This window comes from Equus quagga, chromosome 6 (genome assembly GCF_021613505.1).
Source record: "Equus quagga isolate Etosha38 chromosome 6, UCLA_HA_Equagga_1.0, whole genome shotgun sequence".
NCBI lineage: Eukaryota > Metazoa > Chordata > Mammalia > Perissodactyla > Equidae > Equus > Equus quagga.
The window spans coordinates 35,996,071-36,023,583 of NC_060272.1; the positions used below are offsets into that span (position 1 = coordinate 35,996,071).

The following is a 27,513-nucleotide window of genomic DNA, read 5'->3' on the forward strand; positions in this document are numbered from 1 at the left end:
ACAATTTATAAATAAGTCATTGTTTTTCCTTACTTTAGTGGTGGCTGGCCTTTGGTACACACACACATACATTCACATTACCTGGTATGTGAACCTATAAAAGCATGGCTTAAAGGACAAATTCTGGTATATTGTCCTGGATCCATGTAATTGAATTTTTTCCAGAATAAACCATAACAAAGACTTCTTGGTTTAAACATTTGGCAAGGTTAGACAAAGAAATGTTACTACAATGAAAGTGAATGTTTTGCCCATGTAACAAATCAGCCATTCATATGGTAGATAAATATAAGTTCATTGTTATTAAAATAAAAATGTTCATTTCTATGTAATTCCACATTAGAACCTCAAAAAATAATAGACAAAATGACAATACTTAATAACTTATACATGTTAAAGGCAATTTCTGGTACTATGTTTTGATTATGCCAAATATTACCTATGAATATTGTTTGTTCCAACATCCTCTTCACCTTAAGTCTTCTTCATGAAACTTTATCAAGTATCAATAATGTAATTATCCCTTATATTCAGTTACATTTTATCTTGTGCATTCAAAAAATGTATGAGAACACTAATTTCACAAGGGGTGAAGCACCACGTGAAATACACACATACACAGAGAAAACGAAGTCTCGCCCCAATTTTTTAAAAAATTTTTTCTGTTTTTTTAAAAAATTTTTTTCCTTTTTCTCCCCAAAGCCGCCCGGTACATAGCTGTATATTTTAGTTGAGGGTCCTTCTAGTTGTGGCATGTGGGACGCCGCCTCAGCTTGGCCTGATGAGCAGTGCCATGTCCTCGCCCAGGATTTGAACCAGCGAAACCATGGGCCACCACAACGGAGCGCGCAAACTTAACCACTCGGCCACGGGGCCGGCCCCCCCCCCCCAATTTTTTAACGTTACAAAAAAGTTAGTTCTGTTACCTATGTTAAGAAGTTAATTTTTCTCTAGACAAAGTTCCAGGGGCTATTTTCCTGCCACCGACAAAACTAGCTTCAAGGACTGCTGAACTGCACAAGTTACAAAAGGTGGCCATGATTACCTTCACAGAAAATGAGCCACTGACATCTTCCTCCCTCCTTCTCTTCCTTTTCTCCAGTCTCTTCTCTGTGGTTCTCAGATTTCATTCTCTTTCTTGTCTGTTTTTTTTTTTTTTAGAGTATTTTTAGGTTCACAGCAAAATTGAGTGGAAGTACAGAGAGTTCCCACATACTCTCAGCTCCCCCTCCCCCGACGACCTGCCCCAGCATCACCATTTGTAACAACTGATGAATGTACATTGACACACCATTATCACCCAAAGCCTCCAGTTTACAGGATGGGTCACTCTTGGTGTTGTACCTTCTATGGGTTTTAACAAATGTATAATGACACGTATCCACTGTTATAGTATCATACAGAATAGTCTGCCCTATAAATCCTTTTGCTCTGTCTATTCATCCTTCCCTCCCTCATAATTCCTGGCAACCACTGCTCATTTTACTGTCTCCATAGTTTCACCTTTTCCAGATGTCGTATAGTTGTAATCATAGTATGTAGCCTTTTCAGATTGTCTTCGCCTGTTTTTAAAAGCGATTTTTCCCCCTTTTGCTTTGCTTTCCTGTTTTTTCCCTGTTAAATTTTACAAAACATAATCTGTTTTAAAAAACTATTTTAAAAAAGTAATCCACTCATTTGCTCAAGAAATATTTCAATGAAACTTATTATATTTGGAATTTAATAAATATTTTACAAATGAGGACACTGAGGCACAGAGAGGTTAAACAACTTATCCAAGTTTACACGGCAAGTAATTACCAGAAATGAGATTTTAACCTAGTGAGTCTGGCTCCAGAATCGTGTACTTAACCAATATTCACGACTGCCTCTCAATGATAGGAAAAAAAATTATGTCAGAGTAGCACAAAATGTGAAGAGATAAGAATTCCTCTCCCCTACTACCTTAAAGTAAAGAAGTGGACTAAAGGCAGGGGTGCGTACGTACACACAGAAACAGTAAAGACACACAAAGACACACAAGAAAAAGGGAGGAAAGGGAAGATGAAGGTGAGAAGTTGGTTAGAATCGAATTGGCCCTCAATGCCATGCTAGAGAACGCAGACATTGCCTGGTAGGCAGCGGGCATTTTAAAATAGGAATCACCATCTACAGCAGGGAGGACAGTCCTGGTTAGAAGAAGGACTTTTGATGGACTAATAAACTTCATTTGCTACATTTAAAACGTTTCAGGCAATGGAGTACCTCAACTAACTGTTTCTATTTTAAGCCTTGTATTTCTAATGGTGAAATAAAAACAATGTTCTCTAATGAAGGAATTTTAAGTAACAACAAACTTTCAGGGAAACACTTTGGGAGGCAAAAGGATCCAATAACTCATTCTACTTTTCATCTTTTCTATGAAAATGGATGCATCTCATAATTGTTGTCAGCCAAGTTTGCATATGAACACATTTGGTCTTAGCTGTTTATATTGTGATTTCAATTGAGTTCTGAATATGGCTAATTCATCAAAGGTTGAGTTTAAATGCCACTTAAAATGTCTTTAGAAAGATTACAAGGTGATTCGGCACCAAAACAAAGTTAGTTAGAAGAAAGGTACAAAAAGTGAGTTGTGTAATATATGATAATGCCTAAAGTCTAAAAGAATGTGTGTCTAAAACTAAGAGAAAATTTAAAGTGATAATAAAGCATTGTATCATAGTTTACTTGGCAGCATCTTCTACTCTCACTCCTTAGAGGTACATAAAATAGTGGAGATTTTTTCACATCAATGGAGGCTTGGAAACATGGTGGGAAAGGCTAGCTTAGTTCTTTTAGGGCTGTGGTTGGGATGTGAGTCTCCACCTTTAAAATGATGAGGTGGGGCTGTAGGAGTTGTGTATGCTATAGACTCCTTCCAGAGACTGGGTTCACTGGGGATGCTGGTGGAACACTCCCAGCAGTTGTTAGAGTCAGGTAACTAAAAGGACAGAGGCGCGTGTTTTACTCATCTAGATTCTTACTTCTACTATGTTTGCGGAAATCATGTATCCCAATGTCACTGGTATGTATGTATATATACAGTGGCAAGTATTACAAAGATTCCCATCAAGCACATCCTTCTGCCACATCTTTTTTCCTTGCCTGAGCACACATTAGACACCTTTCCTGCTTCCTTTTCTAAGTCCAAGGCTTTCAAATGCCTATGTTATGTTTTCAGATGCTTCTGAATTTTTCCTACGGCAAATCCTTTCTCTGATATTTTGGACCACTTCCATACTCCTTTAATATACTTGCTGTTGATAATGAAATGGAAGGAAGGAGGTGAGGAAGAAAGGGAGGAAAGAAACGAATACACATGCACACAGCAAGTAATTCAAACTACAGCGAGGGAACATAAACTGAAAGTATCTCTTCCAACCATCCTAGAACCTCAATATCTCCTCCACAGTAACCAACATTAATGATTTCTTTTGGTATGTATCATTCCAAACATCTTCATGGATATATCATGAGCATACAGATATCTGGATGTACGTATGAGTATCTACGTATGTGTATGTATATATTTCCTCGCAATGAAATTTTGGGTACAAAGAATATTTCTGGAATGTAATCTTTGTTTATAGATATATGTACAAAAGATAGGATTTTGCCTCTTATTTTCATAAACTTTATAAATCTACCTAAGTTTGGTGGATGGGCTAGGTCAATGATCTATTTAATGAATCAACATTTGCTTTATACCTATTGTGAATTAAATACTATGTTGGTCACCAAATCTATGCCTTTAAAAAAAATCTCATGCGAGCTGCAAAAAATTCAAACAATTCAAAAATCCATAAGGTAAAAATTGGTCATTCCTCACTTCCCCACTGCCAACCCAGAAGTAACCACTGATATTAGAGAGACAAATATGGATGGTCCTGGAGGCTCATTTCCTATCCTACTGGAACAGGCTAATATGAGCTACCTCCATAAACTCCAGAGGCTCCCTCTTCCATTGTTACATAGTCAACCAGATGTTCCTATCCTCCTCCTATTTAAATGTGTACAGTGTTTTGGTGTGAAGTCCCTCTATCAGATCCCTTTCTGCAGTACATCCAGACCATCTGTGCCAGGCCTAAGCACACTTTTCTGTGGGAAGAGAACTTGGGGGATCGTATATGTTCTGTTAATTCTTTGCCTATACGTTTACCACAATAAAGCTTATTTTATATTTATAAAACATAACTAGTGGTATTTGTATGCCCTTGGCATGACAGTTGTATATTTTCTAAACTTCTTCATTTTCTCTATGCTTAAACAGAAACACAATCCTATCCCCTACACACACACACACACACACACACAAATACATATTTAAACCAAAATAAACATAATACATATTATTCTGCAACTTTACTTTTTTAAAAAAATTATCAATATAGTAGAAACATCTTTTAAAGTTAGTACATACAGATCTACTTTATTTTACTCATGCATCTTAAAGTCTCTTTGAAATCTAGCAACTTAAAGTTTTCTAACAAATTACCTGGATTCCACTAAGTGCCTCCTAGGTAGAAAATCCCAGGCAACTAAACTTTGCCATTTGGTCACTTGAGATTGTATATGTCCCATTTTCTAGATAAGTTTTCTGAAATAAAGTTAGCTGTAACAGACAAATCTCTAAGTACTTTTACTAAAAGACAAGGCCTTTGTGAGCAAGGCTGTACATGTTAAGACGGCGAGACCATGCCTATTTTGCTCATCAGTGGTTGAGTATAGTGGTAGTGTGATAAATATTTACTGAATGACTGGAAAGAAAAAGAGCAAGCATTAGGGTTCAAGGCAGCTGAGGCAGACAATTCTTGGTGGTGGTAACGTGGCATGCTTTATGATTTAACTTAGATTTTCTACTGTTATCAAACCTCCATGAACACTCCATTCTTAACTAACTTGGTGGTTTCTTGAGAATTAGGTGGCATCCACCTACATACAAAAAAGAAAGCTAATTTATTTTTCTCTTTTTTATACTAGACCAACTAATGAAACAACAGTCTGAGGATACTGGACATCAAGCAATGAAGGACAGTGAACCCTCAGACACAGGAAACAAACAAGGTGAGCCCAGCCCTACGCCTGTCCCAGTTTACTGCACAGAGAGTGCTTCCAGGCTGTGGCTCAGGAATGGGGAATCAAGGTAGAATCTGCCAAACTCCCTGAGTTAAAGATCTGTTGCCAGAAGTAGAAACCAAGGTGGCTACAGTTCATATGGCAGAATACTGAAGAAAAGAGAGTGGCACAGAGAGGAACTCTGAAAATTTACAGACAGTCCCTCATGAGTAATCATCTGGGCACTGAACAGTGCATATAGGTAAAGAAACTACAGACACTGAGATAGAAGCACTGAAAAGATTAGAAGGAGCAATCTCTGAAGATCACCTGGGCCAGGAATTGTATCTACTCCCACCAGCCAAAGTAGAAGACCTAATAATTCATAGGACCTTGGGTAGAATACTCAAAAGGCTTTGGTCACAGAGATGGAAAAATTAGCCTTAAGATGAATGCTTCTTTGCTTACAAAAGCTTAAAAGCAAGACTCGAAAGGACCAAACTTTTTCCAAGAAACTTAACCATGTTTGAGGATAAAGCTTACAAAAACTTACAGGAACACAAAAACACTTAGGTCTAAGGCAAAACTCACAATGTCTGATAGCCAGTCAAAAATTATTTGGCATGCAAAGAAGCAGGACAATATGATACATAATGAGATAAATCAATTAAAGTGACACCAATCAAGAAATGAAACAGGAATAGAATTAGTAGACAAGGATTATCAAAAGTTATTGAAACTGTATTTCATATGCTCAAGAAAATAAAGTTTGAAAGGTTAAGTAGAGACCTGGAAGATGCAAAAAAGATCCAAATTGAACTAGAAATGAAAACCACAATATTTGAGATGAAAAACACCCTGGATTGGACTAACAGCAGATATACACTGGAGAAGAAAAGATTAGTGGACTTGGAGACTTAGTAAGGGAAATTATGCAAAAGGAAATGCAGAAAAAAACTGAAAAAAGTAAACAGAACATCATTTGTTGTGGAGTAGGACAACTTCAAACAGCCTAATATATGACTAATGGAGTCTCCAAAGGAAAGAGAGAAGGTGGGACAGAAAAATATTTGAAGAAATAATGGGTGAAAGGCCTCCAAATTTGATGATTGCACATAGAAAAGAAGTCTGACAAAACCCAAGCACAAGAAAGATGAAGAAAACTACAGCAAGTCATATCATAATCAAATTGCTTAAAGCTTGTAAAAAAAAAAAAAAAGAAAATTTTAAAAGTTGTTAGAGAATAAAGACACATTATTTAGAGAAGAACAAAGATAAAGATGACAGCATATTTCTTGGCAAAAACAATGCAAACTAGGAGAGTGGAGCAACATCTTTCAAGTACTAAAACAAAAAGATGAAAAAAAAGAGTCAACCTCAAATTCCTTACCCAGTGAAAATGACTTTCAAAAACAAAGGTGAACCCAGGATTCCACTCTTGGCTGTATACACAAAAGAACTAAAATACGTAGTCAAACATATGCTTGTACTCAAATGGTCATAGAGGCACTATTCACATAGCCAAAAGATGGAAATAATTCAAATGTCTATCAACAGATGAATGGATAAGCAAAATGTGATATATTTGTACAATGGAGTAATATTCAGTCATAAAAAGGAATTAAGTACTGACAGATGATGCAACATGAATGAACCTTAAAAATATTATGCTAAGTGAAAGAAGCCAGACACAAAAGGTCACATATTGCAAGATTCCACTTATATGAAATATGCAGAAGAGGCAAATCCATAGAGACAGACAGCACATTAGTGGTTGCCAGGGACTACAGGGAGGGGAGAATGGGGAATGACTGCTTAATGGGTACAAGGTTTCCTTCTGGGTGCTGAAAATCTTCTGTAGCTAGACAGTGGTAATGGTTGTACAACACTGTAAATGTACCAAAAGCCACTGAATGTATAATTTAAAATAATGAAATTTATGTTAGGTGAATTTTACTGCAATAAAAAAGACAAGAGTGAACCCCTCGAATGCATACTTCCAGTTTATTTTGCCTTAGTAATAACACAACTGTGAGAAATATATTTTAATCTTGACTTATGTTAAGAATAAATGGTCAGAAATGTAGAAACCAAAAAAACAACACAAAAAGGTGAAATAACTTTTTGCAACCTACAGAAGCAGAAAGAATTCATCACCAGCAGACCTGCTCTGTAAGCACCGTTAAAAGAAGTGCATCAACCAGAGATAATATGATAGCAGATGGAAATTTCTATCTACACAAAGGAATAAAGGACACTAGGCATGGTAACTGTTTGGTTAAGTATAATACCTTTTCCTCATATTACTATATCTCTTTAAAAGATTAGCAACTATTTAAAGTAGAAATAATAGCAATGCAGTGTGGGGTTTATACATGTATAAGTGAAACATATAAAAACAAAAGCACAAAGGTCAGAAGGGGACAAATGGAAATATACTATATTGTATAGTGTATTTGTATATGGGACAAATAAAAAACAAATAGCAAGATGACAGACTTAAACATAACCTTATCAATAGAAACATCAAATGTAAATGTTCTGAAAACCCCAATTAGAAGTCCTATTTTGTCAGGCTAGATGAAAAAGCAAGATCCAACTACATACGTTGCCTATAAACAATTATAAAGGCACAAACAGATTAAAAATAGAAGAATGGAAAAAACAAACCACATTAACACTAGTCAAAAGATGTGAAACTTTTACACTAAAGACTAAAAAATAACAGTACTAAAAGAAATTAACGATGTAAATAAATGGGAAGATACATAGGTTCATAGGCCAGAAATATTCCATATTATTAAGATAGCAATTCACCCCATTTAATCTACAGATTCAATGCAATCCCTATCAAAATCACAGCCAGCGTTTTTTTTTTTTTGTAGAAATGATTATAGAATTCATATGGAAATGCAAAGGACACAGAATAGCCAAAAGTTTGAAAATGAACAGAGTTGGAGGGCTAATACTATTTAATTTCAAGACATTATAAAGCTATAATAATCAAGATGGTATGGTATTGACCTAATCACAAATAGAAAACTGGAACAGAACAGAGTCCATAAACAGACTCACGCATATAAAATTAATTGATTTTCAGCAAGGGTCTTTTCAACATATAATGCCAGAACAATATGATTTCAATATGCAAATAAATGAATTTCAATCAATACTGTGTGCACTACAAAAAATCAAAAATGGATCACGGACCTAAAACTATGAAACATTTAGAAGAAAAGACAGACAAAAACCCTATGACCTTGGGTTAGGCAAAGATATTTTAGACATAACACTAAAAACACTATCCATAAAAGAAATAACTGATAAACCAGACATTTAAAAACTTCTGCTTTTCAAATAACACTACTAACAGATGGAGACAAGTCAGAGAGTGGCAGAAAATATTTGCAAATCATATTCTGATAAGGGACTTGTTTCTAGAATATATAAATAATGCTCATAAATCAATAAGAAGAAAACCAACAAAGTGATAAAATGGACAAAAAATTTGAACAGACACTTCTCCCTATAAAAAAAGAGGGCAAAGAAGCACATGAAAAGACACTCAACATCAGTAGTCATTAGGGAGAGGCAAATTAAAACCAAATGAGATACCATTACACACCCATTAGAATGGCCAAAATTAAAAACATTGACCATATCAAGTCTTTGCAAGGACGTAAAAGAACTGGAAGCTTCACACACTGCTGGTGGAAATGTAAAATGGTACAAACATTTGGAAAATAGGCAATTTCCTCTAATGTTAGATACCTACCATACGATCCAGCTATTCTACTCCCAAGAGAAACAAAAGCATATGTTCATAAAAAGACTTGTCCATGGATGTTTGTATCAGCTTTATTTGTAATAGGCAAAAACTGTAAACAACCCAAATGTCCATCAACAGGTGAATGGATGAACAACTATGGTATATCCATACAATGGAATGCTACTCAGCAAGGAAAAGAAATGAATTATGGATGAATCTTAAATAACTATGCAGAGTAAAAGAAGACAGATTAAAAAGTGTGTATGTATATATGTATGTATATATACATATATGTTATGTGCATATATATACTGTAACGGTCCCATTTATATAAAAGTCTAGGAAATGGCTAATCTACAGTGACTGAATGCAAATCAGTGGTTGTTTGGGGACCAGGATGGGGAGGGGGGAAGGTTGGAAGGGAGAGATTCCAAAGAGGCATAAGAAAACTCTTGGGGTGATGCATGTGTTTATTATTTTCATTTTGGTGATGGTTTCATGGGTATACACGTGTGTCAAAAGTTACCCTACTGTACACTTTAAATATGTACAATTTAATGCATGTCAATTATATCTTAAAAAAGCTGCTATGAAAGGAGTATTTGTTTTCATTTTGAATATTTTTTAGCATTCTCATTTTGGCAATTCATTTATGTATAATCTCAGACATTCTGAATAGTACATAACTTAATGTTAATTTTAACATTAGTTATTTGAGTTTCATCTGTGTATTACTCTCAAAAACTTCAAGTTGGTTTAAACACTTAACCTGCTCAAAAGAATACAGATCCTGAGAGAATTTCCTTCTCTGTTTTTTTCTACCATCTATCATGAATAGTCTATTGTTATAGAAGCGATCTAACATTATCATCTTTCAGCTAATTATGTAATTATTTTCAATTTAAGCAATATGTGGGGTAGAAAAAAGTAAAATCTATGGAATATTTAAAATTATATTACTTTATTTTCAATCTTAAGAGAAAAGTTATATACCATAGTCAGGATAAACCTTTTAATATAGGCTTACTGATTCTTTCTCCAAATGTCTTATGAAAGTTTTTCAAACATACACAAACATACAGAACTGAATAGCGAACCAATATCTACCTGTCACCCAGCTTCACACATTATCAACATTTTCAGATTCCTGTTTTATCTATTGAGCCCTCCCCCTCCCTTTTACGGAATATTTTAAAGCAAATTCCAGGCATCATACCATTTCATATCACAAGTATTTCAGTATTTAAGTCTTTTTCTCAACGTAAGCCAACAGTTTATTTTGAAATTGCTTCATACAAAGTTAATACTACATTACAAGAGCACTTAATTTCTTACATTGTCCCCCTATAACTTGTATAGGAGTGAGTTCACATTTAGAAATTCCTATTTCAATTAACTGAAGTGCTCAGGAAGGTGGTATCTTTTTTTTTTTTAAGTAATATAAAGACATACAAATGTACAAGTCTATAAGTATTTCAATATTTTATTTTTTAGAAATATTTTGGATAGGTTATTCTGAAATTAAACATGAGGGATCTATAACATACTAGCCAACAGAGGTTCATTTCTGTAATCATTCCCTTACTCATCCTTCAATAGTTCCACTCACTGGTGTGCTAGAGCTGGCTTAAGGCAGTTTTTGAAAACTGACTGGTAAATTTTTAGGAATTTTGCAAGTTGGTTATTAAATACAACCATTATTAAAAATTATTTAAATTTACAATAAAATAAATTTTATTAAAAATGGGAATACTTAAAACTCATCAATTTTAATTATTTTACTATTATCTATGCTCTTAAGTTTACATATGTCTATTGTATCGGTATGGTGAAAACATTACGTGACGGTGTGGTACCGAGCATCTTTTCTGTACTGCGATTCCAGTGTATGATGTTGGCAGCTTGAAGTTAGTCATGGTGGGAGTCTTCATCTCACAGACATAAGCAAATGCTACAAATCAGCTGTCTCTCACCCTCCTGCCTGGAGAGCCAGTTGTCAACATTTACCAGCACTGCACTCTTTCCACCATGAACATTAACTATGTGTCAGGCACTGTAGTAATATAAAATATTTCTGGTCTTTTGAAATTTGGGCATAAAGATCCTCCAAATGTTACAGTATTAAAAGACAAATATGAACAGGTCCTTAAGAAAACAAAGAACACATGGTATGTATTAATAATTTTTAACATATGTCTTAAAAAAATCCATTTATTATAAGATCCAAAAGTTTTAAAATATTAATATAGAAACACTTATTATGCTGAAACTCAGAAAATAAAAGGAACATTAGTGAGGCGACATCTTGGTTTTAATTGTTTTTTTACTTAAATTTTAGAAGTACAGAAAAATGTAATTAGATGTTGGCTTTAAGTAAGAGGATTAAAAATACTATGTAAAATGTATACATAGTTTTTAAATGATATAGTATAACACTAAGTAAAATAAGAAACATGAATCTGATTTTTAAAAAATAAATATAATTTAGGAACTATCATATCCCAAAGAATGTGAGAGCTTAAGTGTATACTAAGTTAAGCGTGTTTAATAGATAAGTGATTTTTCATCAAAGAAGTCAAAAAGCAAACCTGTTATAAAAATGAGGTTTTATTTAAAAACTTAAAATGCCACCAAAATTTGCCAAACTTGTTTTGCCAGTTGATATTCTCTGAAATCAAAGCTTTGTCTGTCTAGTCTGCATTTCTATTTAGTCTGGGCATTTAATCTCTCTTTTGATCTTAGTTTTGCCATACACTGTAAGTTGTTTTATAAGGCTTTAACATTGTTAGTTTCATAAATTGTAGAATCATTTCATACTAGCAAACAGCTTATCACAGAACTGCTCAGAAAGCACAAAGGAGTAGCAAAGAATTAAAATGAACACTGTGATTCTTTATATGCGTTTCTTTTAAGTTATTTACCTCTTGTGAAAGCTGTGTTATTTGGTCCTTTTGATGTTCCAGATCTTTTAAAAGCAATGAATTCTGTTTTTCTAACTGAAGCACTCTTCTTGCCAAGTGGACACTAGGTGAACGAAATAAGAAAATTAATGCTTACAAAAGTGGAGTGTTATCTAAAATATTCAAAATGTGTTGTATGCTTTAAAGTTGACTTGCCATTTCCTAATAATACTTAAATATTACCAGAAAAAATATAGAGTCAAATAATATTTTCAGGTGTCAACGGTGGAAGACCAATATCCCAATAACTCAGAATTTTGAAAGTAACATTAAAATCTCCATAATAACATAACTGTGATATAGTGATTACTGCAGTAATGGTTCCTAGCCTTTGCTATAAAAGTGGAGAGTTACATTACGATATTTACTTGAAAAGACCACAAGATAGCAATTTACAGCTTTTCTCCATTTTTGTAAAATTTCCCATTTACAAACAAATCAGGCAATTAGTTGAAACAATAAACTTGCACTCTGAAAAGCATCAGTGTTTACCTCAGACAACATAATGCATTTTATAATACAAAACACAACTGAACAGATTTTCTACTGAAAGCAGAGATGGAAAAGATGTATGCAAAGTAGAGAGCGTCTACAGTAAAGGCAAAGACTCCACGCTCAAAGAAGCCACTAAAGGACCACAACTGCGAGTATCACGAGAAGATCACAACTTATTGTACTGAATGCAACCTTCAGTATTTAAAGGCACACTAAATGTGAAATGTCTCGATTCCACTTCTAAGACAATTAAAAAAAGGGTTCAGCTATAAAACTATTCCTCCCGACTTCAGGGGGAAAAATGTGGCATAATTCTTTAAAGAACTGCTAATAATGTTGAGAAGATATGTTGTTGCCGCAAACACCCTCTGTAATGTCCCAAATTTAAAAATTTCCTGTTTATCACGTTTTCATGTTCTGTATGAGTGAATCTATTAAGCTGAGAGAACTGCAAAATCCATGGAATCCAAGACAGGATGTTTTACATGGACAAGAACTAAAATATTTTCATTCTAAATAAAATTATAGGACAGTAACAATTTCCATTGTATTTTTAATATTTCCTAACATCAGATAAAGGAATGCAGACAAAATTCTGAAAATAATGCTAAATAAATAATGACCCTACACATTCATTTCTAAGAACTCATTATTTCAAATGAAAAAAGATGAATTCTGGTAAAAGTTTACACAGTGAACTGGGTAGCTTGTTTAGATATGCTCATATTTAAGTTTCCATCCTTTCCATTGGCATAAGATTTTGCCTTAATAATCATCTGAAGTTAGAGACGGAAAAGACACAGTCCCCATTTTTTGACAATAATTCGTTTTTTAAGGAAAAAGCTTTATAGTAGGGCTGGCTCAGTGGTGTAGTGGTTAATTAAGTTCACGTGCTCAACTCTGGTGGCCCAGGGTTCACCATTTTGGATCCTGGGCGTGGACCTACACATCACTCATCAAGCCATGTTGTGGCGGCATCCCACACAGAACCAGAAGGACTTACAACTAGGATATACAACTATGCACTGGGGCTTTGAGGAGAAAAAAAGAAGAAGACAGGAGGAAGATTGGTGACATGTGTTAAGTCAGGGCCAATCTTCCTCACCAAAAAAGAAAAGAAAAGAAAAGAAAAAAGCTTTATTGATACATAATTTACATACTATAAAGTCCATGCATTTAAAGTGTACAATTCAATGGTTTTAGTATATTTAGAGTTGTGGAACTATCACTATAATCTAATTTTAGAACATTTTCATTACCCTAAAAAGTAAATTTGCACCCATTATCATCACTCCCCACTCTCTCTGCCCAGCCCCAGGGAACTACTAATCTACTTTCTTTATAGATTTTGAAGGTGCTTATAGTTTATGGCTACCCCATTTTCCATCCCCCAATATAAAATATACCAAGTTCTCTGAAATCTGAGCCTAAATAAGATTTCTACAAATAAAATAAGTCTTAATGTCGTCTACATTGTAAATCTGCTGAACCTATTATATGTTTGCAAACATCAGTATTTATATCATTAGCTCTATTTTTTATTAGGTTTATTTAAAAACCTTAGCATTATCTTCATTCATATTTTCATTCCCTCTCATCCTTCAAATATGTTAGGAATATGTCTTTTCATCTTTCTTTCTCCAACAGAACTCAGCATTAGGGTCTCCCTCCTCCCCCCTGCCTCTTTCTTTTTCTTCTCCCCAAAGCCCCCCAGTAAACAGTTGTATATTCTAGTTGTGATGTGCCTCTGGTTGTGCTATGTGGGACGTTGCCTCAGCATGGCCTGATGAGCAGCGCCATGTCCGCGCCCAGGATCCGAACCAGCAAAACCCTGGGCCGCTGAAGCAGAGCGCGCAAACTTAACCACTTGGCCACAGGGCCAGCCCCTAGCGTCTTTTTGTACATGGTAATTTCTCAATACATGTATGTCAAAGGTACAGACCATATTTGTGTAATGCTCTGTATAGAACAATGAACACAATCAAATGCTATTACTCAGAAACAGAGTCACAAATGAGATGAAATGGAAGAAAAAGGGAAGCAAGAAAATAATAAGATGCAAAGGTCACCCATTACTAACATTTTGAAGAAGATAATGACTTGAAGACATCAAGTTTAATAATGTTAAGTAACTTAGTTTGAGTGTTTTTCTCTTTGTTTGGAAATTGCATAATGCTCTTATGCAGATATGGTGTGATATCAGGCATCAATGCAAAATATCACATGACATAAATCACTGAATTAAAGAAATTCTTGGGATGCTGGTGCTTAAGTCCTAACACCAGGGCTACCTCCTTCTACTAAGAATTTCCTTGATTTTGGTTGGGGAATTCTGAGTGATGAAAATCAACTCTAAAAACAAGAAAGGTATCTTACGATTTCTTGACACTGCTGATTAATGTGTTCCACAGTGTTCTGATGACTAGCTTATAGTGCTATTTTATTGAGAAAAACTTTCTAGAAACTGACGCTGACAGGAATGACTGTGACTACCACTATGAATGTTGATATCATTTATGATGCATAATGGCTATAACGTGAGAGACACTGTGTACAACTGGTCTCCAGTTGTTCCACTGACCACGCTGTAAAAATTCACTTCTAAGTCAGTTGTAAAGATAGCAGTCACATCTCACAGATACATCAGAAATGGTATTAAGGTTTTCAAGTTACCCTAAATGACTCATTTAGCCTATGATGTTATAGGAAAAAAAAAAAGGAAATAAGAAAAAGAAAACAAGAACAAGAATAAGGATAAAAAATAATACTGTAGGGGCTGGCCCTGTGGCTAAGTGGTTAAGGTTGCGTACTCTGCTTCCATGGCCCCAGGGTTTCACTGGTTCTTTTCTTTGTTTTCATTTATTTGATTATTTTCGGATGTACATCATAATATATTTCGCATTCCGTGTAGTTACATCATGTTCACCAACCGAAAACTAATTATAGTGCATCCCCTCACATGTGACCCTAATCACCTCTTTTGCCCTCCCCTCTCTCCCCTTCCCCTATGGTAACCACCAGTCCAATCTCCAATGCTATGTGCTTGTTCTTGTTTTTATCTTCTACGTATTAGTGAGATCATATGGTATTTGACTTTCTCCCTCTGACTTATTTCACTCAGCATAATACCCTCAACGTCCATCCATGTTGTCACAAATGGCCGGATTTCATCATTTCTTATGGCTGAGTAGTAGTCCATCGTGTATAAATACCACATCTTCTTTACCCATTTGTCCCTTGATGGGCACCTAGGTGGCTTCCAAGTCTTGGCTATTGTATATAATGCTGCAATGAACACAGGGGTGCAAGTATCCTTATGCCTTTGTGTTTTCAAGTTCTTTGGATAAATATTCAGCAATGGGATAGCTGGATCATATGGTAGATCTATCCTTAATTTTCTGAGGATACTCCACACTGCTTTCCATAGTGGTTGCACCAGTTTGCACTCCCACCAGCAGTGGTATGAGGGTTCCCTTCTCTCCACATCCTCTCCAACATTTGTTGTTTCCTGTCTTGTTAATTATAGCCATTCTGACCAGAGTGAGGTGATACCTCATTGTAGTTTTGATTGCATTTCCCTGATAGCTAATGATGTTGAGCATCTTTTCATATGCCTTTTGGCCATCTGTATATCTTCTTTGGAGAAATCTCTGTTCAGATCTTTTGCCCATTTTATAATTGGATTGTTGGTTTTTTTGTTGTTGAGCTGCATGAGTTCTTTGTATATTTTGGATATTATCCCCTTATCTGATATATGGTTTGCAAATATTTTCTCCCAATTGTTAGGTTTCACTGGTTCTAATCCTGGGTGAGGACACGGCACAGTTTATCAGGCCATGCTGAGGTGGTGTCCCACATAGCACAACTAGAATATAGAACTATATACTGGGGGGGGGGGGGGGGGGGGGGGGGGGGGGCACTTTGGGAAGAAGAAGAACAACAACAACAACAAAAAAGATTGACAACAGATGTTAGCTCAGGTGCCAATCTAACAAAACAATAATAACAATATTGTAAAATCTTTTTCTTTTAAAAAAATGACATATTTAAGCACATAGAACACACAGGATAAACAAGAAATATAACTTTTTCATAATTATAATATCTGCAATTAAACAAAAATGATGAAGAGAAAATTAGCAATTTTTTTCTTGACCATGAATATCAATGACTGCAGAAAACACAGGTTAAATTAGAAGAAACATACTTATTAATTAATTCAATAAGATATTCATGAACACTTTCTTCTAACAAATATGTATTAAAAGCCTCTAATCTATGTAGGTCCTAGGAATGCACTATTTCTATCTGGAGGATCTAACAGTTTATCGAGGAAGATAGGCAAATAAAAACATTATTCTGGTGTGCTAAATGCTATGAAAGGGCACACTGAGAAATGAAAACTAATACTGACTAAAGTGGTGAAGAAGCAGAGAAATAGTATTCTGGGTAGAGGAAAAAGCGTAAGTAAAGGATTACCTGCAGCGGCAAAGTGTAAGCAGTATGGGATGCATTGATCAAACAGCTGGTGCATGGTGAGGGCTGAAACGAGAGAGATACAGGCAGGGATATATGATGGAAGGCCTTGTGGGACAAGCTGAGTTTGGATTTCATCTTTAAGTTGGTTAGGCATGACGTGATCAGATCTTCACCTGAGAGACTTCTCTATCAACATTGTGGCAATGGCTTGGAGAAGGAAGACTTGAGTGAATGAGGTTAAGGTCACAGTCTAGACTAACGGTTCCCAAAAGTAGTTATGTGCAAGATAACCCACTAAAGTGTGGGAAATTTTATTTACATTTATTTTACTATTATGTGTCTTTAAGTTTTAATTTTCCATGTAGGTTTTATAATGTACATAATATATTATTCATATGATAGTACATGTGTATAATCTACAAGCAAATATAAGTATATACACATATATTGATGAGGGCATGTTAATTTTTTTTCCCAATAGAGATTCATACGAAAAGTTTGGAGACCACTAGTTTAAGCCGGATCAGTCCAATAGAAAGACAATGCGGGCCATACAAGTCATTGAAAATTTTCTAGTAGCCACATTAAAACTAGTATAAAGTCATTACACTGCATATGATATTAAAAAGTGACCTCAAAGTGGATCAAAGACCTAAATCTCAGAGCTAAAACCACAAATTCTTAGAAGAAAACATAGGAGTAAATCTTCACGAACTCGGATTTTGCAAAGGATTCTCAGACACGGCACCAAAAGCACAAGCAACAAAAGAAAAATTAGATAAACTGGACTGCATCAAACTTAAAAAGTTTTGTGTTTCAAAAGACACCATCAAGAAAGTGAAAAGACAATCCATGAGTGGGAGAAAAAATTTCAAAGTACATGTTGGATAAGGGACTTGGATCCAGAAAATACAAAGAACTCTTAAAACGCCACAATAAAAAGACGACCCAATTAGAGCATTTAGTACATTGACTTACCTATGGAAAGTTCTCAATAATTGCCTACATCCATCTTTGCAATCTTTATATTGTGATTTCCTTAGAAAGTATAACAATTGGGTCAAAACACATGTGCACCACAAATTTTCACACATTCCTCTTGAAAGGTTGTACAAATTTAAATTCTCATGAACTAGAATGAAAGTTCTCCAAGGACAGGAATTTTTATTTGTTATCTAATGAGTTCTAATTGCCTTGAACAATACCTGGTACAAAGGAGGTGTTGAGTATTAAGCTAACTGGTGAATGAATAAACTTTATATAAGACCACCTATTTCTGCATACCCTAGCCAACCAGGCATCATCAATCTTTAAAAGTTTTGCTAGAGGAGATGAATGGACATTTTTCCCAAGAAGATATACAGATGGCCAATAAACACATGAAAAGATGTTCAATACCACTAATCATCAGGGAAAGCAAATCAAAACTACACTAAGATGGCTAAAATGGCTATAATCACTAAGACTAAAAATAACAAATGTTGGAGAGGGTGTGGAGAGAAGGGAACACTCATACACTGCTGGTGGGGGTGCAAACTGGTGCAGCCACTATGGAAAACAGTATGGAGATTCCTCAAAAAACTAAAAATAGAACTAGCATACGACCCAGCTATCCCACTACTGGGTATCTACCCAAACAATCTGAATTCAACAATCCAAAGGAGCATATGCACCCCTATGTTCGTTGCAGCACTATTCACAATAGCCAAGATATGGACACAACCCAATTGCCCATCGACCGATGACTGGATAAAGATGTGGTGTATATATATATATATATACAATGGAATACTACTCAGCTAGAAAAAAAGACAAATTCATCCCATTTGCAATGACATGGAAAGACCAGGAGGGAATTATGCTAAGTGAAATAAGCCAGACTGAGAAAGACAAACACCAGATGATTTCAGTCATATGTGGAATATAAACAAATACATGGACAAAGAAAACAGTTCAGTGGTTACCGGGGGAAGGGGGATGGGGGTGGGCACAGGGGGTGAAGGGGAGCACCTATGTGGTGACAGTCAAGAAATAATGTACAACTGAAATCTCACATTGATGTAAACTATTATGAACTCATTAAAAAAAAAGTTTTGCTAACCTTGTAAACAATAGAATCTTGTTTTAAATTAAATTTCTTTATTTGTGAGGTTAATCATCTTCTCATAAGTTTGTCAGACATTTGTATTTCTTACTTAACAAATTGATGTGGATGTCCTTTTCCCACCCACTTCAAATCTTACCTATGTGGTTCATCATACTCTACATCTAAATTATTTAAAAATATCAAGGTCTTCTATAATCTCAACTGAACCAGCCTTATTTTCCATTAATGTTTACTCTACTTAATGTCCCACAAACCTGTTCTGTATATTCCTTGCACTGTATCTCTGTTAGTCCTCCAGACTGAAGAAGATAGCTTATTCCATTGCTTCATAGCCCAGCTTTTCTTAAAGGCACCCTTCAAATTCCATTTCCTCCATTTTTTGACCATGCCAGTATTCACTGCTTTCTACTCCTCTGACAAAGTCTAGCACAGAATACAGCACTAAATTATACATTTTGGGATGTTTCTTGATGGTCTTTCATGGTGTTCATCTTTTCTCCCCCAACAGATGCAACTTATATGAAGTCAGGGGTCTTATAGCCTGTGGTGTGTGTTGAACAGAGTGGGCACTTAATAAATCATTCCTGATTGATTTTGCTGTAAGTAAATTTTGTTCAAATGAATATGCTGCTGGAAACTATATTCCGAGGTTTCAGAGCCTCGACACTAAAGCACAACTAATGCTCAGCATCTAAGCATTCAACTAGTAATTAAAAAGTGCATAAATAAGGGAAGAAGGTAAAGCTCACATAACAATTTACCTCTTCCATATTTCAACCTCCTAAATCTTTAAGTGTGGCATATTGTTGTGGTAAGTGATTTCAGGTGAATTCTGTTTAAAAATCTGGGATATTATAAGTGGGAAGAAAGGAGGGGAGCTTAGTTTAACTGAAATTCAAAGCAAGACAAATGAAGAATTGCTCAACTATAGCTGAGTGTATGTATCCTTAACTACAATGCACATACAATGAAAACAAGTCCTTTCTAAGTTCTTTATAAAGAGTAACTATGGATACAGTCAGGGAAAATAACTCCTGGTAAGGTTATTTTTTTGTACTGAATGTACTGAACTCCTCAAGAAAGTATTTTTTTTTACAGGCTATCTGTTGGGGCACTAAACTAGGTACAAAACACAACGCTTCTTTGTAATTAATTAACTGCCTTGTAATTTTTACCTGTACCAAGATTATGTTGGACATCAACAAGAAACTAATGCAAGAGTATAGTTTTGTATCTAAATATTAAATCAAATTTCACCTGTTACCTTGGTAAAATTATTCCCCTAGGGGTTATCTCTTAGCTCTCTCATCACTTCTTGACTCCAAATAAAAGTTACTCTCTTGGATCTGTCAACAGCAGTCAGTACTTTCGATTATTACATACAATTTCATAATGTATAGCCTAGCCAATGTGGACACGGCAGACCTCTATTTATACTTGAGATGTCAAAGCCCAGTGGAGAATCTTGAGTCCTTCAATACTGGTATGGTTCTCTTAGTATTAGCAAAACTCCAAATAAATAAGTGTATTTATTTAGTTACTTGCTAGTTCGATACTTGGTCTGAAATAACATTTGGCTTTTTGATCTTTTACAATTTTAGCAGGTCAGGGTTCTGTCTCTATTAGCATGACATAAAAAATAGCTCAAAAAAAATAACACATATGCCAGAATAATCCTGGCTTCAGAACACTTCCGGTTGGTCCCTGCACTGCCGGTTCTGTGGGCAGTTATTAAGGACTAAATAGTGGTCTCACGCTGATCGTTTATAATTATAGAAAACTTTCTCTAGTTTCTTCTATAAGTTTAAACTTTCACATTGATCATCAATAGAATAGTAGCAACTTTTTAAGGGACTATTCCTAAAACTGACCCAAATGAAACAAGTACAACTTTCCACAAGGACAAAATGAGAACTCATACACATGAGAATAAAGGAGAGGAAAGCAAGTTTTCATTATGCACAGAAGTTTGCTAGAGGAATTAAGTTTCCCCTGCTTATTTTTTTCCTTATTATGAAGCTCAGTGTACTGTGAAAGTTTCAACTTAAAGCTCTTTATAAAACTAGACAGACACTAAAACAAAAGGTCTATAGTATGCAGCAAATCTTGCAATTTGAAAGGTTAAAAACCTTCAGAAAAGTCTCCACATTCACGTCCGCCAAAACAAACAGTGAAGCACACACCGAGACCACGCTAGTGCCCGAGTGTTACCCATTTAGTGTGTCAGGTTAAAGAGCATAACCAAAACATGTAACCAGAAAATCTTGTTTGCTATTTCCAAAACAATCATGACCGAAACAAAAACATTACTTCAGATTTTCAAGTTTAGTCACGTTAATAAGAACCCGTTTTATTTTAATCGACTTTAGTTGTATAAGCCCTTTAACCTTCCACACCTTGTCCCAGGAAGTTTAGTACAATATTTAGTTACTGTTCATATCTCTACTGAAACTTCAAAATGTGAGTCACCTTATTTAATAAGTATAATATGTTTAGGTGAGATTCTTGCGAGTTACTTTTCAAGCTAGAAAAGTTAATTTTGCTACTTCTTTAAAGGGAATTGGCAGTACGGTATATGTCTTAAGAAACTAATATCAAAGAAAGCGAATTTCAAAACTGGTTTCATGTCCAGGGGGTGTCTCTACTAATTATTTCAAGAGGTCTCATTAAAATTTTTAAAGATAATTGTTTTAAATGAAAAATTGTGCCTAAAATTTTTGGAACATTGACTTTTCCTCTAAAATCAATTGTGCAATTTACTTTAGGAAATGTTAATTGGCATAACAAACTAACATTTATTTAACACCTCTTCAATGCCAGGCACTGTGTAGTGAACTTTGCATTCAGTGTCTCATTTTAATTTCATAATATACCTTGGACAGCAAAGGGCAACTAATGAAATTTTTCAGTGGCTATCCAATTTATTAACAGCAATACGGCACTCAAAAACAAAGGCCTAAAAATTAAAGTTCTGGATAACCATTAAAAATAATGCTTTTGAAGAATATTCAATGACATAAGAAAATGTTCCGGATAGAATCATAAGATAAAAAATTAAGCTTCTAAATTACATATAATAATACCCTAAACATATGAAAATATATGTATCTGTAAAAAATTTTAAATGGTTATCTTTGGATGATAAGATTACCAGTAAGTTTCCTAATTTTCTAAAATAAACATGTATTATTATTTTTTCTAAATTTTTTTTAAAGAAGATTAGCCCAGAGCTAACATCTGCTGCCAATCCTCCTCTTTTTGCTGAGGAAACCTGGCCCTGAGCTAACATCCATGCCATCTTCCTCTACTTTATATGTGGGACGCCTACCACAGCATGGCTTGACAAGCAGTGCCACGTCCGCACCCGGGATCCGAACCGGCTAACCCTGGGCTGCCGAAGCAGAACATGCGAACTTAATGGCTGCGCCACAGGGCTGGCCCCAAACATAGATTATTTTTATGGTCAGAAATCCCCTCCAATTAAGCGTTATCATAAAATACCTAAATCTGGTTGTAGAATACATGAGATTTTAAGTCAAATTTAGTTTGAATGAAATCTACTGTGTGGTAGTTGGGAAGTAAGTTCCTTTGAAATTTCATACATTTTGGTATAGGCTGATGTATAACGAAAACTTTATTATGCAAACATTTCATTTGCTGTTCTGAGTTGTTTTACAATTCACCTTACGTTTCCACTGCTTTAATTTCAAATGTGAAGAATTAAATATAGATTCTCTCAATGGCTATATTGCTTTCATCTTAAATAAACTTAGAGCACAAAGGCATTGGACTTCTTTACAAATATCCATGAAAAAACTCAAATACGGACTTTGCAAACTTCAAAGATGCATCAGACCCTCAACAGGCATCTTCTGTGCCACTTCAATTTTGTGCATGCAGTAGGCACTCAATAAAAGTTGTTGAATGAATGGGCGAAGGAATGCATAAATGTCCGCTTTGGATATCTGGACCTACTTTCCTTTCACTCAGTTTAGATGACCTGAGAAGCACTTCCTCAAAATAACCCTCTGGTTCACCATGAGAAGAATGCCTGGCACCAGCTGGTAAGAGATATTAATAGCATGCCCATTAGGCACTTGTTCAAGGCATAGAGATAGCTCAGTGATAAAATCTTTAGAAATATTTGGACCGTTAAGATTATTCAGAATATGATTCAGTTGTGGTTGCTTAAATCTTCAGTCTAAACATTAAGAAATCAAAATGCGTTTTTGGAAATTCTTAAAAAAATAGTAAGGTAACAGCAATAATTACCTTCAATTTTAGAGGAACTCAGAATTTGGGGCTAAAGAAAGAAAGCTTATAACAGCAAAATTCTTTTTTTTCCCTGTGATAAATATTCTTTTGAAGGATTCAGATGCTAAAAGAGGGAAAAAAAATGGACTTTTTCCTTAAAATTTCAACTTTTAATATTTAACCGATCATTTATCACTGATAAAGAACTCTCTACCCCACAAAACTACGTTTCTATTCCTTCCAAGACATCATAATACTCAAAAACAGAGATATGCTGAAAATTACAAAATATCCTATGTCATCCTTAGTGACATCTGGAGGAACCTGGGGGAGAATGGAAATGGGATGAGATTATAACTGATTTTTCAAATAACACATAATTTAGAAATTCTAAAGTAGAAATTCGTATCTTCACCAGATAGAATTAACCATTCTAGCTACAAATTGATACTTGCTAGTCGTCTAGCTTTGATCTAAATTTCTTTCAGATATTTAGTTTAACCAGTAAGAGACACAAGCATCCTTTTGTTACTTCTCATAAAATGGTCTATATCTTACATCACTTCGGATAGCCATAAAGATATTTTATTCTCTGAGCCTCCACTTCAAAGTTTCTACAAGAGTATTAGAGTCAAGATGAATTGTTCTTCTTACTTATACAGTAAGTAACTCTCTAAATGTTTAAATCAATTCATATAAAAATAAAAGATAAGCAGCTTTGAATGCTTAAATACTCAGGTGAAGAAACAATTCTACTAGGTATCTTACACTGTGCTAGGTAGAGAAAAATAAGAATAAGATGTAGCTGGTAACCTTGAAGAACTTTCCATCTAGTTGTGGAAAGGACATGAGAAATGAGAGCTGATGAGATAAGAGAAATATTCTATTGTGTGGCATGGAGAAAACAGATGTTATAGGCAGAGAGATATACGTCTCTCATTTTTGGGTAGAGAGGCGAATAAGGCTAGAGAGGTGAGGCCACATGGAGGGGCTTGGAAGTCTGACAGAAACATTTAGATTTGATATGGTAGTGAGCTGTTTCTGCAAAGCAGGATAAATTTAGGAGAAAGGAGTTAGGTAAAAACTTTTTTTTTTACCTAAAATCAGCTAGGTCAACTAGGAAACCAATTAATACAGGTACAATTTTCTCTGAGTGTACTTTAAGCGGCATCTCACAAGATAACTAGCGGATCTTCCAAAAATTTTCCTGGTCTTCACAAAGTATTTTTTTGAGGAAGATTAGCCCTGAGCTAACATCTGCTGCCAATCCTCCTCTTTCTGCTGAGGAAGACTGGCCCTGAGCTAACATCCGTGCCCATCTTCCTCTACTTTATATGTGGGACACCTACCACAGCATGGCTTGCCAAGTGGTGCCATGTCCACACCCGGGATCCGAACTGGCGAACCCTGGGCTGCTGAAGCGGGCCATGCGCACTTAACTGCTACGCCATGGGGCCGGCCCCTTCACAAACTCTTTTATACTTTCAATCACAATATATATGATCTCTCTCTCTCTCAAGTGTATATCAAGGAATGTAGGCAGGTGAATAAAGACAAGAGGAAAAAAAAGAAAGCATAATTAATTAATTTTAACCTGAAAATTATTGGTACAAAAGCATTTGTAATTCACCTGAAACAAACGTGAAGATAAAATTAAAATGGTGTCATTACCACTGAATCTAATTCTGGGAAAATTCTAACGTATGCTTCCATTCTACTGACCATTAAACTCATTTAAAAATACATCAGTTTTCTCATGTATTATAAATGATCATGAATGTATGATAATTTATTACTGTGTTTTATTTTTTGAGCAATTTAATATTCATGTATACTAAGAATAAAGTTACTTTACTCTGTCACTCATCTCAGCACATTATCAAAAAACATAATGTAATTACATTTAGCTTGAGTAGATAAGTAAAACAAATATGTATTGATTTTACCTTTGCTGTAGCCGTCTTTTGGCTGTTGTGGGAACATTAGCACCATAGCCATAGGAAAAAAGAACCCTTTCAGCCACGTCTTCATTTTCAACTGGAAAATATTAAAGTGTATGATGCGAAATCACTTTTTTTCTTAAAAAGCATGGCAGAAGTGAAAATAAAAGAGGTCACAATAATGAATTAGGGAGCATAAGAACATTAAAAAGGGCTAATGCATAATCTCAAACAGACCATTTGCAAGTAGAAGCATATTTCTTAAAGTATATGCTTGCTTGGATTTGTTCCAGCTATTTTTAAAAGGTGTAAGAGATTGCATCATATGACACGTTTTCTCGTTACAAAGCATAATAATACAGATGTAGTGCTACTCTGAATGATTCAAAAGGCTTTTTGCATGAAATGTATGTTATGCAATTATCAAGAAAGGAAGTAATGAAATTGATGTTATCATTACATTTGCCCATTGACCCTTCTGTACTACAGTAAAACCTTTAGGACTACATATAACTGTTTTCCTTTATTTTGTCCCTATTTTTCATGGTGAACCAGGATCAGTTTTCAGAAGTAGGATTATTAGTTTTGAGGGATATGTGGAAGCAAGAAATGATACATGCCATTGCCGATAGTGTCATCAGCTATTATAGTTCTAGATTGAAGCTGAGACCTCTAATTCAGCTATATGAGAACTAGAGCTGGCATTTAGATACCTATCTGACTCTTGTCTCTCTAGTTCTAAATTCAGAATGGAGAGAGCTAAATTTACTTATCTCAAAAACCCATCAGTCAGATATTGATGGACATCTTAAATTTGAGTTTAATACTTAATGGACTAATAACTCATGGAATAACTACTCTAGTGGTGATTACAGAAACAATGTGCTATACAGCATGCTAAATGGTACCAAAGAGATCTGAAAGTGTCTTAGAAGCACAGAGCAACTACATCTGAGTGCCACTATTTTTCCCATGCTAGAGGCATTAGGAAGGTGTGAGGAGAACATAAAGAAAGTGCAAGAGGGAATTTTATATCTAAAGGTACAGAGCTATGAAGTTTGTAATTGTGAGAAAAGTGGCTGGAGTTAGTCTGGAGAACAATGGTAGTAGAAAAGTAGGCTGAGTTTCAGCTGTGAATGGAAATAAAGTTTTGTTTGCCAGGTTAGGGAGTTTGGATTTTATTCTATAGTGAACAAGAAATTAACAGAGACTAATACAGGAAGGTGATATGACCAATAGATGTTTGTTGTCGATTCTGATATCATAGGAAAAAAAAAAATCTCAATAATGGGGAAAAGAATGGCTTAGATTGATAGCACAGAGAACTCCTCACAAGTTATAGCAAGAATCCAGTTGAGACATGGTCCATAATAGCAATGGAGGATGGAGAAAAAGAACTTGGATTCTAGACAACTGAGCAAGTGTGGAGGTGAGATGAGGCACTAGATAGAATGAGGGAGGAATCAAGGTTGACAAAAGTTAGTTGGGTAATTAGACAGACTTTAACCTTATTAACAGACCAAGAATCCAAGAAAATTACTAAGTTTTAGGGAAGGAAGATATAATGTAAATAATGATAAATTTTTAATGAGTGCAGGAACTTACAGACCTGTGGAATCACAAGCTTATAAACAGTAACTAAAATTGTGGAAAGGAATAAGATTATCAGAGAGTAGGTAAGTAAGTAAGATTTGAAGAGGATGAGGGAAAAAACCTTGCTGAACTATTACGCAGAGATAAACAGAAGAGTCAACAGCAGTGATGGTGAAGAAACAATCAAAGGCAGATGATTCAAGAAGCAAGAGAAGAGTTTTGAGAAATGTGACAAATGCCTACCACAGGTTACAAGCAGGATGAGGATGGATAGCAGGTTACTGAATTTGACAACCTGAAGTCCAGTTTTCTTTTTATATTTGAATTTATTTAGCTTCTAGGCACTACTTGTACTTTTAACAACTTAAGATCTTTGAAAACTAAACTCCTTAAATATCCAAATAATACACCCATTTGATTACAAAAAGCAATTCAAGTATAAACAGGTTATATAATTTGCCACGGTTACACCTTAATAAATGAAGTCTAACCAGCTTCAAGTCAGCTGAAATATTTTTTTTGGTGAGGATAATTGACCCTGGGCTAACGTCTGTAGTCACTCCTCTTCTTTTTGCTTGAGGAAGATTGTTGCCGAGCTAACATCTGTGCCAATCTTCCTCTATTTTATGTGGGATGCCGCCACAGTGTGGCTTGACAAGTGGTGCTAGGTCCGTGCCTGGGATCCAAACCTGTGAACCCCAGGCTGCTGAAATGGAGTGCACGAACTTAACCACTATGCCACCAGGCTGGCCCCTAAAATTGCTTTTAAAAAATTTCCTTTTCCCGGAGAGAATCCCAGAGGGCGGGGCGACCCCCAGCTGCCGTTGCCCGCCCCGTGGG

General features: G+C 35.3%; 1 protein-coding gene across 1 annotated transcript in view; it reads right to left on the minus strand.

Annotated features, from left to right (window-relative positions):
* PIBF1 (progesterone immunomodulatory binding factor 1) overlaps positions 1-27,513 on the minus strand; it is a 178,202-nt gene that overhangs the window by 48,595 nt on the left and 102,094 nt on the right. The window contains exons 13-14 of the mRNA XM_046664027.1: positions 25,087-25,177; positions 11,767-11,869 (exon numbers count right to left, since the gene is read on the minus strand). Coding sequence (XP_046519983.1) covers positions 11,767-11,869; positions 25,087-25,177 — 194 coding nt within the window. The remainder of the gene's footprint in view (positions 1-11,766; positions 11,870-25,086; positions 25,178-27,513) is intronic.